Genomic DNA, 19,815 nt, shown 5'->3' with positions numbered 1-19,815 from the left:
TGCTCAAAGAAACAACGAACTGGAGGAATTGTATGTGAAGTAGAACAACCTCCATGAATTGATGCAGAGTGCAAGGAGCAAAATCAGGAGAATATTGTACACAGAGACACAACTGAATGTAATGGACTTCTCTACTACCAGCAATGCAATGATCCAGAACTATTCAAAGGGACTTAGGAGAAAGAACACTATCCACATCCAGAGGAAGAACTGTGGGAAAAAGAAACACAGAAGAAAAACAACTGCCTGATCACATGGGTCGATGGGGATATAGACTCTAAAAGATCACCCTAGTGCAAATATTAATAATATGGAAATAGGTCTTGATCAACGACACATTAAACCCAGTGGAACAGCGTGTCAGGTACAGGAGAGGGGTGGGAGGAGGAGAGGGAAAGAACATTAGTTGTAACCATGGAAAAATATTCTAAAGCATATAAATTCTAAAGCATATAAAATAAAGAAAAATGTAGGAAAAATATTTTCATGTATCTAATGTAGGAGAGCTCTAGTCATATGATCCCAAATGATCTCAAGTAGGATGGATTACAAATTGCCTACCAATGCCAGTTACTCAAGCTAACTTAAAATAGTTGATTAAGTTAGATTCAAAATAGAAGAATTTGGGCCATTTATTGTAGTCAGTCTAAAATAAACAGCACAGAAACACTATTAATTAATAACACAAATATATTTCCATACCAAATCTCCATTAAAATCTCTATATAACTTATACAAAAGAATTAATGGGCAAAAAATCCTAAGTGTACTACTATATAGTCCCTATGTCACAACTATGTTGGTCTGCAAGAGTAACTCTTTTCTCTATTATATAATGGATCAAAAATGAAAGGGAAAAAGTTAAGATGAATATAAAAATCTTCTACCTGATAATGAAGTTGTAGGAGTGACAGATGCAACAGGAATAGGAGGCACTGATGCACTTGAGAAGGAGTTGTAATTACCAGTGCTTGGTACACTGGCACTACTACCAGCTCCACTTGCAATAGGAGCTGCTGTGGAAGTTGCTGGTGACCCTTTCTCTCTCACATTTGGAGAGTTTTCCCATGCTTTGCGTGCAGATTCCATCTGTAATTAAAAGGGACAATTTTCATAATACTCTAGAATATAAAGATTCACTAATATAATGGAAAATAAGTATACAGCATATGCAGAATACATTTTCAGGGAAGGCCTTCAAAAATTCATCTAATTTTATAAAGCCTAGGTTTTTCTTCACCCCTTCCCCCCTTTTCATCGTGTCAAAGAGATAATTTGATCCAAATAAAGCTTCAGAAATGGTTTTCTGAATTGCTTTGAGAAGCAGCAAGATATTTACAAAGAATCACTGGTTTGAGTACCTGGGAAAGAAAGATGGCAAAATCAGAGCTCTTTTCACTTAATGTTGTCAAGTTATCATCCCTTCCCATAAAAACTGCAGAATGTTTCCTATTCCCATTGCCATTAAATAATGTGGCTAGGTTAAAAGCTAGACTTGATGTTCCTAATGGTCTGAAACCTAGGAAAAGGGGAGATCTAATATATATTAGATAAACTCTTTAAGATTAAAGGATTGTAATTTGGTAAAAGGACTGAGATAAGTAGAAAACCAAGACACCACAATTATTTGTGAAATTCTCAGTTGGCATAATTTTAACAGAGATCATACACTTTCCTCCCCTTGTAAGAAGATGTTGCATAGGACAGATTGATATAGTTGAAAAATCTCTATATTTGATGAAGACTTGAGTTCACTATCACCCCCCACACACACACACACAGAGTAGAGGAACAATGATTGCCATGCTTACACTAGAAGTTTGTTTTGCAACTTTCAGATCCAAGGTGAATATAAACTATTATTATCATGGCTGCCAGAAATCTGTTATCTGAATAGAGGCATTAAGAGGTAATAAAGGTAGCTTTTGGGACAAAAACCCAATATTTGTCAAAAACTGCAGGGAAAACAGTAAGGTAGAAAAAGGCTACGTATCTATAGTTAATGCTGAGATCAACATGAAATATTATTTCAATAAAATAAGCACCATTTCCCTTTTCATTCCAGAGATTGGTTCTGAGATTTAGCTTTTACTTGTTTTTATGCAAGGGAATTTAAATGTCCGGTGCATTGAACTTTAAGGCTTGTATATTTGTATTTACTGAAAAAGTATTTCTTTAAAAGCTAAAAGATGTCATTTATTAAATGATTTTATTAAGCTCATATACAGTATATTTAATTAAATGTGTGTGGTCAAGAAGATTGGAACTGAAACACCTGAGTGATATTTCAGGGCTCAAAAATAGCACACATAATATATTAACAATGATTGAATTAACTTTTGGATTGTCCTTACACCAGATATCTTGTTAATAATACCCAGACCAGTTATAGTCAAAGATACAGGATAATCCTTGATTTGGTTTCAATCAGTACTCCTTTTTAAAATATTAAATTTCCTCTTAGCTTAGAGTAGAAGGAAAATGGATTAAAGCAAAAGTAGGAAGGAGATTTCTGAAAAACAATTCATCTGATAATGAGTTTAGCAAATGCTAAATATAAATGTGAAAACAAACACAGTAAGACAGTTACCATGGGAGTTGTAAACATTCTAAGGGAAGAGTAAAGATGTAGAAATGGGGGGTCTGATAGCTAAGAGCTGAAGATATTGTGATACTAAAAGAGATTTGAGGCAGGATTAAAATGTGAAAATAAGAACCTGTGAGCTTTAAAAATACAGTATCAAAGCTTCACACACTTCTCTAAATAAATTGCTATCAGGGTTTAGACTTTGTGGAATTATAGGACCATTACCACCATGTTAAAAAAAGTTAATAAAGGGGGGTGGGGAGCTAGGTGGCTCAGTGAATTGTAAGCCAGGCCTCAAGACAGGAGGTCCTAGTTAAAATCTGGCTTTAGATACTTTCTAGCTGTGTGACCCTGGGCAAGTCACTTAACTCCCTTTATTACTCTTCTGTCTTGGAACTAATACAGAGTACTGACTCCAAGATGGAATTGTTTTTTTTTTAAGAAGCTATCAAGTACGAAAATAAGTCTAAGAACCAGTACTTGAAGACTAACAGAAACTTTTGACCAGGATGCTTCTAGATATCTTTATGTTCACTGAAAGTTCATTTAAAAATATTTTTATCTTTTGTTTTTTAATCACTTAAATTTCCCAACTGTGTAAAGGGGAAAAGAAATATTTTATACCATATAATAAAAAAGAAAAAAATTGATCAATATATTGAAAAATTTCATGGCAAATATGCAGTTACCACATTGTACAATATTGGGGGGGGGGGGAGAGACAGAGACAGAGAGACAGAAAGAGAGACAGAGAAAAGTGTTTTTACATGTCTCTTCTTTGGGTTCTGCTTTTTCTCTGTATTTTCAACATTCACTTTTGATGGGGGTTATTTTGCTCTTTCCATTTACATGTAATCCTTGCATATGCTATTTATTGACCTGTGTATTTACTCTTATTTCACATAGATCTTTCCATACTTCTCTGTAATTATTTCTTACAGCACAATATTCTCAAGATTTTTAGGTATCACATAATATCTTTTTCCTTATCAATGACCTCCTTACCTTGTAGTGTAATCTCTAGGTCAAAAAGGGTGTACCTTTAAGTTAGCTGATTTGCATAATTTCAAACTGCTTTCCAAAATACTGGATGGAACTTATTTATGTGGCTAACAAGAATGCACTGGTGTGCTTACCTTATTTCCCCCACCCCAAGTCAATCTTTTCTCTTTCCAAGAACTTGGTTCTTATCTCTTAAATCACTTAGTTACTACTGGGTGAATAGCTTTTGTGCTTATATAATCAGAGAAAATTGATAAAAAAGGAATTTTCTCATTTGATTCTTTTTTATCCTAGGTCCCATTAATTGTTGTACAGAAACTTCAATCTTATTTAATCAAAGTCATTTGTCTCTTTTTTGGTTAAGAATATTTCTCCTTGTTCAGAGGTGGAACATATACATTCTGCTTCTCTTCTAATTTTTTATGGAATGATCTTAAACATTAAGGCCATGCATCCATTTTGAACAAGTAGAATATGAAATAAAGTATTGATCCAAATTTAATTTCTGCTAAATTACCAGTTTTCCCAGGAATTTTTATCTAAAAGGGAATTCTTTTCGAAGTAATTTAATGATTTCTAACTCATTGAACACTGAATTATTGAGTTCCCTGCCTGATTCTCCCCTGTGTCTGTAGTAGTTCCTCTTCCTGTACATTATATCCAAAACCAGAAAATTTTGATTCCTGCTTTAGGAAGTGCTTTCCCCCCTCCATCTTTTCATTATACCTGACATTCTAGATATTCTGTCAATCCAAATGAATTTTACTATTATTTTATCAAGTTCTAAAAAGTATCCTTGTTATAGTTTGAATGGTATAGCATTAAAATGGCAAATTAGATTGGTAGCATTTTCATTTTTATTAAATGAGGTACTATTTATCTCTTGGTAAAGCAGTCTGTTATTCAGGACATTCTTTGTGTCTATATTCACAATATAGACATATATATTCTATATTTTCTTTGCCATAGCCTTTTTTCTCCAAGTAAAATAAATAAATCAAAAGATTTGTTGTCAATCATCAACAGCATCAGGAAGTACTATTAAGCTTTAATTTCGTGTGATTAAAAAACAGCCCGTCACCAACTTCCAGAAGATAATACAACTTGAAAAAGTCCAATGCTGCATTTCTTATTAACTCTTTTCCTATAGGCTGATCCTAAGGTAAGAATCTGTTTTAATGATCTCTCATTAGACTCATTAATCTAAAAGTAATCATACTGCCACAAATCTTTAGCCTAACTCATAACACTATCACTTTAAGAATAAAACAAACCCAAATCTACTATCATTATTTCACTCTTTGAGTACTCTTATTCAAAGAATTATAATACAATCAAATAGTAAAAGCTCAATCTATGTGCTACTTTTCCATCTTAAAAACAACAACAACAACAACAAAAAAACACAAAACCAACTTTAAACAACTTTTACATAATACACACAAATGATAACATGGAAGAGCTAGTAATGAACATCTTAATTCATTGTTCATTTGAACAAAGCACCAAGGAAACCTATTTATTTCTGCTACATATATTTAATGAATCCTATTGAATAGCACACATGCTGTCCTATATTTTAAAGTAGATGACCTTTAGTCCTGAAGCTAAGGCTTGACTCAGAAAATGAGGGAAAATGGGCAATGCTAAGAAAGTGGCAATGGAAATTACTATAATTGAAGCTTGAAGCTTCTTCCCCTTCTGTTTTATTATTCTTGAACACTACCTCCCCACCCCACCCCCAAGGCTCTAAGTATACAAAGAGAATCACCATCAGCTTCCTTCCCCCTGCATGCAAGTAATAAGGACCCTTAGATGGACATTGTACATACCTTAAAGGTGAGGTTGAAAGTAGTGGGAGGAGCTGGAGTTAGGCTGGAGCTCTGTTGTAAAGTCTCCCTCTTAGGGAGGGGAAGGGTGTTGGGCAGGGGCACCTGAAAAGGCAGGCAACATACATCACAATCTAACTAAGGCTACCATAAAAGCCCCATTAAAGAAAAAAGCTCAAGTGGTGCTGAGGATTTAGGTTCTTTTCTTAGGGCTTGACCATAAAAGGTCAATGTGTAATATTGCATTTCCATAGGTGTTCCACACAATCCTAAACTCTATAAAAGACTAATTAGTATCCACCTTAATATAAGAAAAATCAATATAAAGAGTTAATCCCCAATAGATACTACATTCTCTAAAAAAACAATTTCCTCCCCAAATACACATCCTAGCTACAGTGGATTTTTATATATGAATGCACATGTCCCAAATTATAGGTTAGAAATAGCAAAAATTTAAGCCTGGTTATGTCTTTGAAGCTTCTTTTCTCATAATTACACTCAGAAAGTAGCAACAGTAGAGGAAAACATAGATCCATTAAATTACTGTGAAGACAAACATAAATTTCAGTATAACTGAGTGAAACTCAAAGGATTGTTCCCATGTTCTTATTGTTTTGTTGTACTAGAATTTGAATACACTGTCAGAAAACAATTACATTTCCCATCAAAAGGGATTAGAGATACAAGAAATATTCAATCTTTCCTTTATAAAACAGAAATAAAAACAAAGCCAGGAAAGGGTAATGGAAGGACAAGCATCCACTTCCTTCTCTACAAGTTCTTTTGTACTGTTTTGTTTTTGATGCACAATTTGGGAATTTGGGTGGGCTGGTGAGAATGCTATAAAAATCATAAGTAACTGTTGCTTCATGAAAAAGGATGTGATATTGAATTTCAAAAATATATTTAATAAATTAATATATAGACCACCCAAGAAGATAAGAATTTCATGAAACTTTTAAAACTTTTTCCTATAAACAAAACATTCACCAAAATATTACACGCATTCATTTACCACATAACGAATATGAAACAATTGTGATCATTTAATACAAATCAATGCCAAATTTCTGACATTTAAAAAAATACAAAATCCTTGATTCAGTGAAATACTTATTCTAACAAAAATAAAATAGAATCAAAAAGCAGCAACTAGACAAGAACCACAATGCTCACAGGTTCCCCCCTCACACACACAAAAAAACAAAACCAAAAACCAAAACTCATCCCAACATGTGATATTTGTCAAAGGTCCCTAACAAAATCTCAAGTCATTGTTCAACCTGCCATATTATTTTGACCTGGTTATCATTTACAATACTCCCGAAAACAGAGCTTGCTGTTTTCACACTGAACTTGGAATCTATATTACCATGCAAGCTTAACAAATATGCTTTCTGGAATCTCATCTCCTAATTGGCAGCAATATATATATCATTAAAATAGGAATCTAATTAGGTTCTAATAGGAAACTATTATAGGTTCTGCCATCCCTATCCTTAAAAATTCACAAACCACCTCATTTTTCCAGAGGGAAATTTAACAGAAAAGCTATCATAAAAATACAAGTATAAATAACATAGCTTAAAACACATTTCAAATTTGACTACAAAAAGGCATGGAAATTCAAACAATTGTGCTGATCTAGTTCACATTACTTCAAGAAAAAGGCAGTCCTCAATAGTTTCCTTTATACTATTTTAATTTATTCCATCAGTTTTAGAAGCATAATCCTGAATGTGGGCAGTAGGAATGGAATCTAGGGGAATCTACCAATCAATATTTAAATGTTCTTCATATTAGTCAATTAAATATTTCTACCAATCAATAAGCAAAGAGAACCTCTGGACATCTCATTGTCACTCAAGACAAAGGAGGGAGAAGTTGAAGGAGGGTTTGGGTGGGGAAAGAATTAGATTGGAGTGGATCTTCAAGATTCACTCTACTTCTAAAATATAATTTCATGGACACTATTGCCTTTGATGTTTTGACCAGATTAGAAACTTTCACAATTTTCAATTTTTAACAGTTCCAAGTCAATAAATATTTATGTGCTAAAACGAATAATTTTATCTAACAGACACTAGTAGAATCCTTTGCAGAATGTGTACAGTAAATTTATATTCATTTCACAGAACTTTTAAAAGTTGTATTAAGAGTAGTAAATTGGCAATCCTGAAATATGTGCTCTAGTCTCAGCTCTGACACAGAAAGTGAGACTTTGGGTCACAATATTATAATTTGACAATTCTACATTTATTGTCAAAACAAAACCCAATTCCTAGGCATTCAAATGACTCTATAATTTGGTTCAACATTGGGCAAGTTAGTCTCTATGGATCTAGACTTGCCTATCTGTAAAATAAAGGGATTAGGCGAGAGGATCTCTAAATTACCTCTCAATTCTAAAATACCATGAATTATTAACTTAAATGATTTTATATATACACATACACACATAAATATATATACACACACAGAGAGAGAGAGAGAGAGAGAGAGAGAGAGAGAGAGTTAGTTTTCTGTCTTTCTTTTTGAAACCTTTTCCTTCCATCCTAGAATCCATACTATGTATTGGATCCATGGCAGAAGAGAGGTAATCGTTAGACAATGGAGGTTAAATGACTTGCCCAGGGTCCATATGTAGTTTTAATATTGTTAGCCAGAACGATGAACTATTTGATGATAAATTCTTAGTTGTTTTACTGTCTACTCCTAAATATTAGATTTGAATTCAAGATCTAATTTTATTAGATCTAATTAGACCTAATTAAAGAATAATGGACTGAACTTAAGACAATGAAATTTAACAGAGATAAAATATCAATACTTATATCTTAGTTTAAAAAAGAACACCACCTACAGAAGGTGTTACAAACTAGGGAAGGCATGGATAGAAAATCTTTTGTGAAAAACATTTGGAGGATGTAAGTGAACTGTGTCCAGAACAAGAGAGTTGATTTTGTCCTAGTCAGACTGAAGTAGTATTACATTCCATTCTTGCTGCTACATTTTAAGCCAAGAAACTGACAAGATAAGACCAGAAGGAAGACAGAGGAGGCCAGGATGTTTTAAAGTTGGGGGTGGGTGGGTGGGAGAGAGAGAGAGAGAGAGAGAGAGAGAGAGATGATACTTGATTAAGGAATCAGATAATTTAACTTGGAAAAAAGATGGAGTGACTACTTGTCTCCCAGAGGAAAGTATTAGAGCAATGGCTGTTAAGTTACAGATTTAGGAACAAAAAAAGAGTTGAACTTAATAATTAGAACTATTCTAGAGGAGAAATGAGTTGGGAATAAGAATTTTCTCTTCACTTAAGGCCATCAAGCAGAAGTTTTATGAAGACTTGCCATTGATAAGTATGATAAAAAAGGAATGGGAAAGATAAGAGAATTCATATTTGGTTGTGGGTTCAACAGGATGACTTCTGAGATCCTCCAACAATTCTTAAAGATTTCTGGGCACTTTCAAAGATGCTATTAAGTTAATCAAATATTCATCCAATGTAATATGCACTATATACATATAAATAAATAACACTATCATCATTAAAGTCCTTCCTCCCCTCCAGTTAGTTCAAATTAATGAATTTCCATTATTGCAGTAAGATGGTACTTGACACACACACTGTTTGATTTCGGGAAAGGAATAATTTTTTCCCCCCTCAGCTTTAATCAAAGGCAGATAATTCAGTGATCAATAATTAGTAATCATAAAAATAAGGACAAGTACCATAAATTCAAATTTGAGATTAAAAGCTATTTGGGTATTCAGATGATATAAGAGAAACCTTTCATCTGAATCATCTATTAAGTACATGTAAAAAAAAAATTAAAATTCTGAAATTGTGTGATGTGGCTATTTCCAAAACTGCCATAAACAGAATAAATAACTTACATTAGTAACCAATGTCTCTTCCATCTTGGTATTACTAGTGGCCACAGTATTAGGCAGAGAAGAAGAAGGAGTAGTATAGTCTGTTACAGACTCCTGTGAAGGAATAAGTGACAGAAAAACATACTGAAAAACAAAACAAAACCAAATAACCATGTCTTTTCTTAAAGACTTATCCAAGTTCTAGTACTAACATTAATTTTGAAAACACCAGAGTGAAAAGAATCATAATAAGTCCACTCATTTCAAAGAGAACTACCTGTGAACAATTACATAAAGAAACCCAAAAGGTTCAACATGATCCTTTTAGGAATAGAACAATGGTAACCACTAAGGCACAGTATGCTAATTAATATTTTGAAAAGAACCAATAGCTTGCTAAGACTCTTATCAAGCAGAATCAACAAAATTTAGAGATTATAAAAATAAATATGTATTTTACAATCTATTAAGACACAGTCCCTTTTCATGAGTAGAATTATATGGCTAACAGAACAAAATAATTGTAGCATTTTCAAAACAACCACCTACAAATAATCAGGTATATGAGACTAAATGCTACCGCTTTCCCCCATGTTCTTTTTTATATATCCTGTAAGAGATTAACTAACACCAGTGGATCTCAATCAGTGGATTGAGAGCCAGTCCTGTAGAAGATCCTGGACTTAATTCTGGCCTTGGACTGGGTGACTCTGGGCAAGCCATTTAACCCCAGTTGTCTAGCCCTTTCCACTTTTCTAGGTTGGAATTAACAAACAGTATTGACAAAAGTAAAGGGTTAAAAAAATAAAAATAAAAAGACGTTTAGGCAGAAGTAAGTAGCTTAGGTTTGAGTCTTGACTGAGATCATATAACAACAGGAACTTTAACAAGTATTCCCAGGAACACCTAGCATAAAATAGGTGCTAAGTACTCATTAAATGACTAATAGTATAGAAATCCCCAGTTAAATACAAAATCAGTTGTATTTCTATCCTCCTTGTCATTTTTGATACATGTGTCAATTAAATTTCTAAACACTGTATCTTGCTTACCTTTGCATTAGCACCAAATTCTGGGGCAGTAACAGATATCATTGTGCCTATTTCAGAACTCATTTCTGTAACTGTTTTGGTTTCCTTTGTGGTAACAGCATCAGGATTTCTGACTGAAGGTGGACTGGACTTTTCCTGTCCCTCAGGCTCTGCCTGTTGAACATCCTTCACTTTTCTATTTTTTAAAGAACGCTCTTTTCCGATGGGACCAGGTTTGTGCTCTTTGTTCTCTACTGGACTCAAATCTGGAAGCTAAATTCAAGAGTTTGGGGATTAGAAAATATTCCCCGCTGAGAGGTATTCATGAAAATGTTCCTTTTAATATATTAAAAAGCATATAACTTAAAGCCCACCTTCTATTCACTTTTGAGAAATACTATCTTTTTAATTTTCTCCAAAATTTGGCAGCAAAATAAACTACAGAATTGGGAATTAACAGTTCTACCTTCTGGGCTTTAATTGGCCCTGCCCGCGGTTGCTTTTGCCGTTGTTCTTTGGGTTCAGGTAATTTGTCAGGAGGCTTTTCGGTAAGTACTGGAATAACTTCATTTTCATTGCCATTTGAAGCTGGAGCACCAAACTGAATGCTATCAATCCCAATTTCAACACCACTTTCTTGGCCATTCTTTGTTCCCTAGAAAAGATACAAACACATCTCAAAGCAGCCAATCAATCAACAAGCAATTATATGCCAAGCACTGAACATAAAATACAAAAGCGAGATAGTTCTTATCCTCAAGGAGCTTATTTATACTGGGAGACATCCATATCTATGTTAGATCAGTATGGGTTACAAGCAAAAATGTACAATAGGAATAGAATGATACACTGACAACTAGAGGAATCATGAAAGGCAAGTGAGAGGTAGCACTTAAAGGTGGAAGCAGGAGAAAAATACTCCGCATTAAGGAACACTATATGCCAAGTCACAGACAGAGGCCAATTTGGCTAAATCATATTTTGTGTGTATTGAGGATGGGAGGAATGAATGTATATGCCATATGGAGTCAGTCTGAGAAAGGCTCAAAATGCCAAGTAAAGGAGTTTATCTTTAAAGGAACTGGAAAATCAATGAAACTTCTTGGGCAGTGGAGTGGCACGGTTATTAGATCTATACTTTAGGAATACTGAAACCACATGCTGAAAATAGTTTGCAGAGAGGAAAAATGGAGAGCAAAAAGGAGGCTGTTAAAATAGATGGGGAGATAGTTGAAGAACACTTGAATGAGGGTGTGATTTGTGAGAGTGGAAACAAGTTTCAAGACTTGATTCTCAGCTTGCTGATGTGAGTGAGAATCCATATCAGAGAACAATTCCTGTCAATTAAAGAAGACTGTCAACTAAAGAAGCCATATAACAACTGTCCTAGGTTTAATTATATATTCTGATTGTATAGCAGTCTGTGTTGGAAAGAATACTGGACTCAGAATCCACATGAATTTTTAATTAAGAACCTGATCAAATTATTGTTTATTCAGGAAAACTGCTATAAATAATAAAAGATGCCATGAGATCTGCCATGGCAAATATTAAAGAATAAATGTGAAATGATGAAATTCAGATATGTGCCAGTTTAGTTGTGAAAATCTGTAGTGAATGCTTAAACCATGGATTGACACATATACAAGAAAACCTATCTCTATACTATGATGAAAATTTTTACCAAAAATCTACATTAGACTTATGTTTAACATAATCTATCAAATTCAAATTTGATTGATCGATACAGATTAAATTCTATGACATTGTTCTTTATACATGTATTTGAGAGAACAAATATCAGATATGTTAATATCTAAGATTTTAAAAGGAAAATATGCAGGCAAAATCTAAAACCAGATAGTGCTCTGTGGATAAAATCATAGGACCAAGCCATATTATGATTTTATTATTTGAAATAATTCCTACCTCTGGTGATGTAGATGATCCAAAAGATGTTAAAGGCTTATTCCATGCACTTACTGAAGGCGGCTGGGGTGGACTAATAGGTCCCACTGAAAATCAGAAGCCAGAAAGTATGAATTTTAATTCTCAATAATCAAAATCACCTTTTGAAAAGTTTCTTTACTTTTTCTTTAGTTCATTAAAAGAATTTACACGTTTCACTGTTTATATAATGCTGTAATGAGCTTAACACGCCTGGACAAATGATTATTTTAAGCATTTGAGTTCATAAAATTACTTTTTATCAAAATTGATGTAGGTAAATGACAATTTAATAAAACATTTGGGCTTGGGAAAAATACTTATGATCTCTCATTCACTTTAGCTAATGAAGAGAACTCATAATTCTGGACAAGTAAAAAAGAACAAAAAGGTCCTTAATGAGAAACAAAAACATAACCCATCAACTTTGCTGCACAAAAAGTATTCCAATCCTTTGTAATCCCAAATAAAGAATCAGAGTCACACTTACATTTCTTAGAAATATCATTGAGAACAGGTGTAGGAGCTACTTTGTTTTCCCATAACTCTGCCCCTAGAGGACCATGAGATTGTGTATGCTGGATAGACTTTCCTGTTGCTACATAGTCTGTGCCATTGGTTGCATTTGTTGTTTGGACTTGTGACTGGACTGATGGTGGTGACTGGTTAGGATTCTGTGTTGTTGTCTGTGTCTGAACCTGAGCAGGGACTTGAGCCTGTGCCAGACCCTGAACTGGGGGTGGGGTTGCAGTTTGTGGTTGTTGGCCTACTGCAGCCTGTTGCTGCTTTTTAGCAAATCTTGGAGGAAGCTTAGAATTCTGATTTCTTCCTTTTTCATTTGAAGTCTTTTTGTTCCACACCTAAAAAAAAATATGAAATTCATTATAAGTTTTTAAATTGTCCATTCAAGAGCTAAAGAACTTCTCTACTTCTCAATATATATTTAATATAGCAAACAGACATAGTTTCAAAAATTGTTCCATTTACATGATACTTTGGGTAAAATTCTTATTTAAAAATTAAAAAAACTTCAAACCTGTATAGTTTGTTCTTCCTTCTTTCTACGTTCTTCATCTTGTAAGCGTTTCTGTTGTTTTTTTGAAACCACTTCAGTGAAACCATCATCATTTAAATTTGACTGAGGGTCTTCAACCACAGTCACTTCAGGATGGTCATCAATTATTACAACACCTGCAGTTAAAGAAGACAGTGCTTTAGATGTATTTAAGAATGTTGGTGCTTACTTCTTCCTCCCCATAATACCCATGGTGGAACAGTCATTTGTTAGCAAACCACAAGACCAAAGCTATTTTTGAATCACACCTGTGATTTATTAGTAATGGGAACATCCAATAAGGAAACTCCCTAAAGATTAAACTCCATACAGACTAAAGATTGTTATTTAAAATAGCTGAATATTCTCTGTAAGGATTTTATATTAAGGACAAAAAAACCCAAATTATTTGCTTGGATGGGTCACCTTAATGCCTTTCAGAACTTAAGGTAAATGTTAGGCATACAAATAAGCAAACATCCTATGACCCACTTAAGGTTAAATATAAAAGGAAAAGAAATAGAAGAAAAATGAAAAATATCAGCAGATTTTTGTAATGAATACCTCTCTCATCTAGAGACAAATCCATACTATCACACCCAGATCCTAACATGCGCTGTTTAGTATTCAAGAGAAAAAGGGATAAGCACCTAGATTAGACCATGAATGAACTGAAAGGTCTTAAGACTTTTACTGCCTGTGTAATCTTGGGCAAGTCACTAAATGATTCTTATCTATAAGATGAGATGGAGAAAGAAATGGCAAAAGAAATTCCAATATCTTTGCCAAGAAAACCCTACAACAACCCTGGGGATAGACATTATTTTTTCATAGATGAAGAAATTGAGGCAATCATTGAGCTAAATGACTTGTTAAATGATTGAGCTAATAAATGTCAAAGGCTGGATTTGAATTTAAATCAAGTTCCTTCTAGGGTAGGGAATATCTCCCCCCACCCCACACCCCCATGTATTTGGGCTCAGCACAGAACCTGGCAATTAGTAAGTGCTTAACAAATAACTATCAACTGATTGAATAAAATGCTGCCTACAAGGAGTTCTATCAATAAAGTTGTCATGTCTCTCCATCCATATTTGAAACTGAAGGTGAGACAATAAACAGGGAGATGTTTACTCAAAAGATACTTGCCATGAGACTGCCCAAAGATTATGGATAGGAAGGTTGTCCAGATGACAAAGTTCTCTTTAATTTTCTGGAAGACTTTTATGGTCTGACCATCCACAAAGGAAAGACCAAATGGAATGAGTGGTTGGGGTTAAATCTTTTTAGCACAATAGGTGGGTCTGGTGAGCTTGTGAGATATAAGGACCGGCCCGCGGTCCCTATATATTTTTACCTGTGGGTAATAACCTGAGAAGGGGAAGGGAGACTGAAGGAAATCGGTGAATAATAAAGACTCAGAGACAAAAAGTTAAAACACATGGGGAGTGGTGCGATCTCCGTGAATATTTCCCACTGACAAGGGTGCCAGAGAATTAATGGGAAATATGAGGAATAAGAAAACACGTGGGGAGTAACAACTCCTTTATGCCTGCTATGGACAAAAGAGTGCCAGAGGATTAATAGGAAGCATGGGGGCGACAGCATCGCGAGGAAAGAGACAAGGTGTGAGCTAGGCCCCTGTGGCCACTCAGGAATTCTCTTGCCCTTTGGACTGTAACTTCTATACAATGATCATTAACTGATCTGATCATGTGTCTGGTAAATGAATAATACAATATCAATACATCAGCCATACTTCTAAGATGCTAACATGCCTGGTATGCTACATGAGAGGGCATGGAGAAGCACAAAAGATAGGCAGGAAAAGATAGGTTCAGGACTATGTAGATGGAGGGATTTCAAAACTAATAAGTGTAAAACTAAGACAATATTTGTAAATTTTTAAAGAAAATATATATAAGGAGGATTTTTAAGCCATATTAATGACTTAAAGAGATCTAACAGAAGAACCTTCTTAGCACAAAAGCTCAATAATCTATATTCTGACAGGGATTCCAAAGAAATGTTTGGGAGGAATAGGTGGTAACCTATATATATTATCACCATAAATAACAGAAACTGTTTCCAAAGCATGATTTCCCTTAGGAAATTCATTAAGAATTTGCTCTACACCTTCAAAAAGAACTTATAGGGCAATAATTTCTTCCATGAGATGATTAACCACTACGAAAACCAGAAGCAAAAACTGGCTGAGGTGGTAAGGAGGTACACCCTAGTTTTGATAATTATGATTAGTTTAAAAGTCATGAATTATTCCATTTTTAAAGGAAGCTAATAATAATTATTTTCTTTTATAGATTCAAGTGCTTTAAAACAAACAAAAAAAAATTTGGCCTGTTATAGAACATCATTTGTGAACGTTGATCTGTTCCATTTTTGCATCTTTACTGAAAATGCTTTCAGTATGTGCAGGATATTGTTAAAAGATCTTAAAGAGGGGGCAGCTGGGTAGCTCAGTGGATTGAGAGCCAGGCCTAGTAATGGGAGGTCCTGGGTTCAAATCTGACCTCAAGACACTTCCCAGCTGTGTGACCCTGGGCAAGTCACTTAACCCCCATTGCCTAGCCCTTACCACTCTTCTGCCTTGGAGCCAATACACAGTATTGACTCCAAGATGGAAGGCAAAGGTTTTAATTTAAAAAAAAAAAAAAAAGATCTTAAAGAGCTGGAAAGTAGTTATATCGATTAGAAATTTAAAACTTCTCAATTGTCTTTGGGTGGAAAGTATTCTTTACTCTTTTAGTACTCCCAAAACTGTGGACACCAGATACTGACCCAAGCTGTATACACTTACTCTAATTCAGTTGGTTGTTTTCCCCCTCTTTTGGTACTGAATATTCTATCTATTAAGTATCACAATTGCATTGATGAAGGAAATTTCATTACAGAAAGTTTAAGATTTTTGTTTTCCTTTTTACATCTATTCAGTTTTATATAACCTAAAAACTGATTTTATCATCCTCTGACCTCTTTTTAGCTCTATGAAATAGAATAGCAAGCCTCCCCCCCCCCCCCCCCCCCCGCCCAAGTTGGACTTTGCCAGTCCATTCTTCAAAAGTAGTCATTTCTTTAACCCCTTCTCACTGAATTTCTCTACTATTTTGTGAACCCTCCAAGCCCTTAACAGTCATATATGGGGATAATTGCATTCTTGACCTTGCTATTACCCACACTTCTGAAATGTATTTTGACAACCAAATTCCTTTAGCAGATCCCGATTTCATATCTTTCAGTTTCCTTATACCTTATTCTTCAATCTCCAGGTTACACTGCAGACTTTCTCTATTATTCCTCTCTCTACCAGTACCATTCAGCCCTCCTAAATTTCCTTTCATGTGTTATCTTTCATCATAAAAACTGAATATCTTTAGAGAGCAGGGACTGTCTTTCTGCTTATATATTTGTAGGAGAAAGACTTTTAGCTAAGCCAGGGTTTTGATAATTATTCATCTGTTTTTCCTAAACTTATAATTTAACTTCTAATTAAAATCAAGAAAAAATTCTGCTGTAGCAAGGTTGATTCATGTGGTAATCAGATGGTAAAGTTTCTGCTTGCATCATAAGTTTCCTCCCACTTGTAGAAGGCAACAAAAATTAGTACATTAACAAAGCTAAATGTGATGGTTGTTCACTGTTGCCTTGGCTGATGTGAAATATGGCTAATAAAAAACTTATATATGGCTAATAAAAAACTTATAGACATACTTGCATAGTTGTTGAGATCAAACTGAGACAGGGCATCTACTTTTTCTTTGGGTTTCTTAGGACCAGGTTTAGGTTCTTCTCTTTTTTTCCCACTGACATCTTTGGGGTTCTTTTGTCCAGTACCATTTGGACCTCCATCCTGATGATGTACTGAGCTGCCATTGGCAGGATCAACACCAGCCATGCCCACAGATGACTCTTCAAATGGACTGTAAAAGAAAATAATTTATGTTAATATACCTGTACTTCCATAGAGCTGGAAATAAATGATATATAGAGAATTTTAATCATAAGATGTCAAGATTACAATTACCAAAAATTGTTTCTACATGTATTTGAAAAAAATTATTTTAAAAATTGGCATCATATCCCAAGTAGAAAAGAATATCAGGATTTGAAATGCTTAATTTTTTTGTGTGTAAAGAATATTTAACCGGAGTCAGAAAATCTAGGTTATATTTTTTGTAATCACTAAATCAGCACCCTATAAGTCCACAACTTTTTAAAGTGCACATAGTTCCTTCACCTATAAAATTAGGGGTTTGTAAATAATGTTGAATGGTTTTAATTTCCTTTGATTAATAATTGGAAGTAGGGTAGAGTACCTCAATTTGTGACTTAATTGATAGAGCTACCAACATTTCCCTCTACTGATAAAGCTCTCAGCAACTACCCAGAAAACTGCCTCAGGGCACTGAAAGTTTAAGTGACTTGTCCAAATATACAGTCATTATGTCTCAGAAAAAATTATTGGTCCTGGAATAACTGACCTGCTATTTTAAGAAGACAAACCATTTAGATCTTCATTTAAAGAAAAGAGAAAAAAGATTTTTTTTAAAAATTGAAACAGCAAGGACACACTGTCATTCAAAATGCCGTATTTTATCTTGAAATGTCTTCATTTCAAGGGATATGTGGAGACACGTGCCTTAATGTTTATAAATGCCCTATAAAAATAAGCAAGTGTCTAATCCATCCAACAATGAGTCTTAGAAATGAAGCAGATTATGTTGCCTACATTTAACATTGTTGTTAGAACAATGTTACAACAACAAATATACTTTCATTTTAATGAAATTTAATGATTTTCTTGGGCAGTGCATTGTAACTTGGTATTGAATAGAAAGACACAGAGGACAGAGATTGCCAAAGGATGGGTATTTGTTGGATGAAAATAACAGTCTCAAGGGACTGAGGAAGGCCAAAACAACCCCATAGAAAAGTCGTGTTCTCTGAATCAAGATTGGGTAAAAAGGTGCAAGTGCCAGGATAAAGAAGCAGAGGTAAAAGGAACAGAAGTCATAATAACAAGCAGCATGTAAAATAGAACTAAGAGTTTGAGAGGTAGAATAAAATGAAACCATTCCTTCCACCACAAAAAACTGGGAGCTGTCTGTTCCCTAACTTCAACTAACAGAACCTTTTAGCACTAATAAATGCAAACCTCCAAAATGTCATTTAAAATTAAGATCAGCAGGGACATGAATAGTCAGTTTTCACATGAAGAAGTCAAAACTATCAATGAGCACATATGCAAATTAAAACAACTCTGAGATACCACCTTATACCTAGCAGACTAACCAATATAGCAGTAAAACAAAAGTGAAAAATGTTGAAGGGGATGTCGCAAAATCGGAACACTAATACATTGCTGGTGGAGTTGTGAATTGGACCAACCATTCTGGAGGGCAATTTGGATCTATGCACAAAGGGCTTTAAAAGAATGCCTACCCTTTGACCCAGCCATATGATTGTTGGGTTTGTACTCCAAAGAGATAAGGAAAAAGACTTGTTCAAAAACATTTATAGTTGCGATCTTTCTGGCGGCAAAAAATTGGAAAATGAGGGTGTGTGTCCATCGATTAGGGAATAGTTGAACAAATTGTGGCCTCTGATGGTGAAGGAATATTATTGTGCTGAAAGGAATAATGAACTGGAGGAATTCCATGTGAACTGGAAAGACCTCCAGGAACTGATATAGAGCAAAAGGAGAACCAGGGGAACATTGTACAGATATTGATAAATTGTGGCACAATCAAATGTAATGGACTTTTCTACTAGCAGTAATGCAGTGATCCAGGGACTTATAAGAAAGAACACTATCCAAATTCAGAGAAAGAATGTGGGAGTTGCAGAAGAAAAAGACATGATTAATAACATGTTTCGATGGGTATATGATTGGGGATTTGGACTTCAAATGATCACTCTATTACAAATATAAGTAACATTGGAATAGGTTTTGAACAACGACACATGTATAACCCAGTGGAACTGCTTGTCAAGAGCAGGGGATCATGAATCATGTAACCATGGAAAAATATTTTAAAGGAAAAAGTAAATTAAAGACCAGTCAGACAGAACCCACTTAAAAATTTGCCTGTTATTTTTCCAATATGCTTGCAGGATAAGATAAATATAACAGTAGTGATATATACTTTATAAAGCTCAATAAAGATAAACAAAAGTTAAATAAAATTATCTCATCTAACATGTTGAATAAAATACCCTCAGCACAATGAAAATAATGTAGTCTGAGAAATACAATTAAAATTATCCCATGTCTTGTCTTAAAAAATTAACCTGAACAAACAAAACAGGCTAAGTGTGGTAATAAGCTAATGGATCAGGATATTAAGGTTTACTAATGTCATTAAATACACTATTGAAAAGAAAAAATTTTCAAATAGAGATTTCTGAAGCTTGAAATAACTAGATGGATAAAATATCTAAAATGTAAAGCAACCGAGAGGCTTAATT

The 19,815-nt window shown here is 34.3% G+C and overlaps 1 protein-coding gene across 10 annotated transcripts in view; it reads right to left on the bottom strand.

Annotated features, from left to right (window-relative positions):
* LOC130457098 (protein PRRC2C-like) overlaps positions 1-19,815 on the bottom strand; it is a 96,576-nt gene that overhangs the window by 17,771 nt on the left and 58,990 nt on the right. For 9 of the 10 annotated variants that reach the window (XM_056815526.1, XM_056815534.1, XM_056815530.1 and 6 more), the window contains 9 exons: positions 17,059-17,267; positions 13,312-13,466; positions 12,766-13,135; positions 12,258-12,343; positions 10,795-10,983; positions 10,350-10,601; positions 9,319-9,411; positions 5,422-5,523; positions 888-1,089 (listed from right to left, as the gene is read on the bottom strand). In XM_056815526.1, the coding sequence (XP_056671504.1) occupies positions 888-1,089; positions 5,422-5,523; positions 9,319-9,411; positions 10,350-10,601; positions 10,795-10,983; positions 12,258-12,343; positions 12,766-13,135; positions 13,312-13,466; positions 17,059-17,267 (1,658 nt within the window). The remainder of the gene's footprint in view (positions 1-887; positions 1,090-5,421; positions 5,524-9,318; positions 9,412-10,349; positions 10,602-10,794; positions 10,984-12,257; positions 12,344-12,765; positions 13,136-13,311; positions 13,467-17,058; positions 17,268-19,815) is intronic. The other variant, XM_056815532.1, reaches the window with a different exon arrangement.

The sequence above is a fragment of the Monodelphis domestica genome, chromosome 2 (assembly GCF_027887165.1).
Source record: "Monodelphis domestica isolate mMonDom1 chromosome 2, mMonDom1.pri, whole genome shotgun sequence".
NCBI classification, from domain to species: Eukaryota; Metazoa; Chordata; class Mammalia; order Didelphimorphia; family Didelphidae; genus Monodelphis; species Monodelphis domestica.
This window is presented reverse-complemented; position numbering and strand designations above follow the sequence as displayed.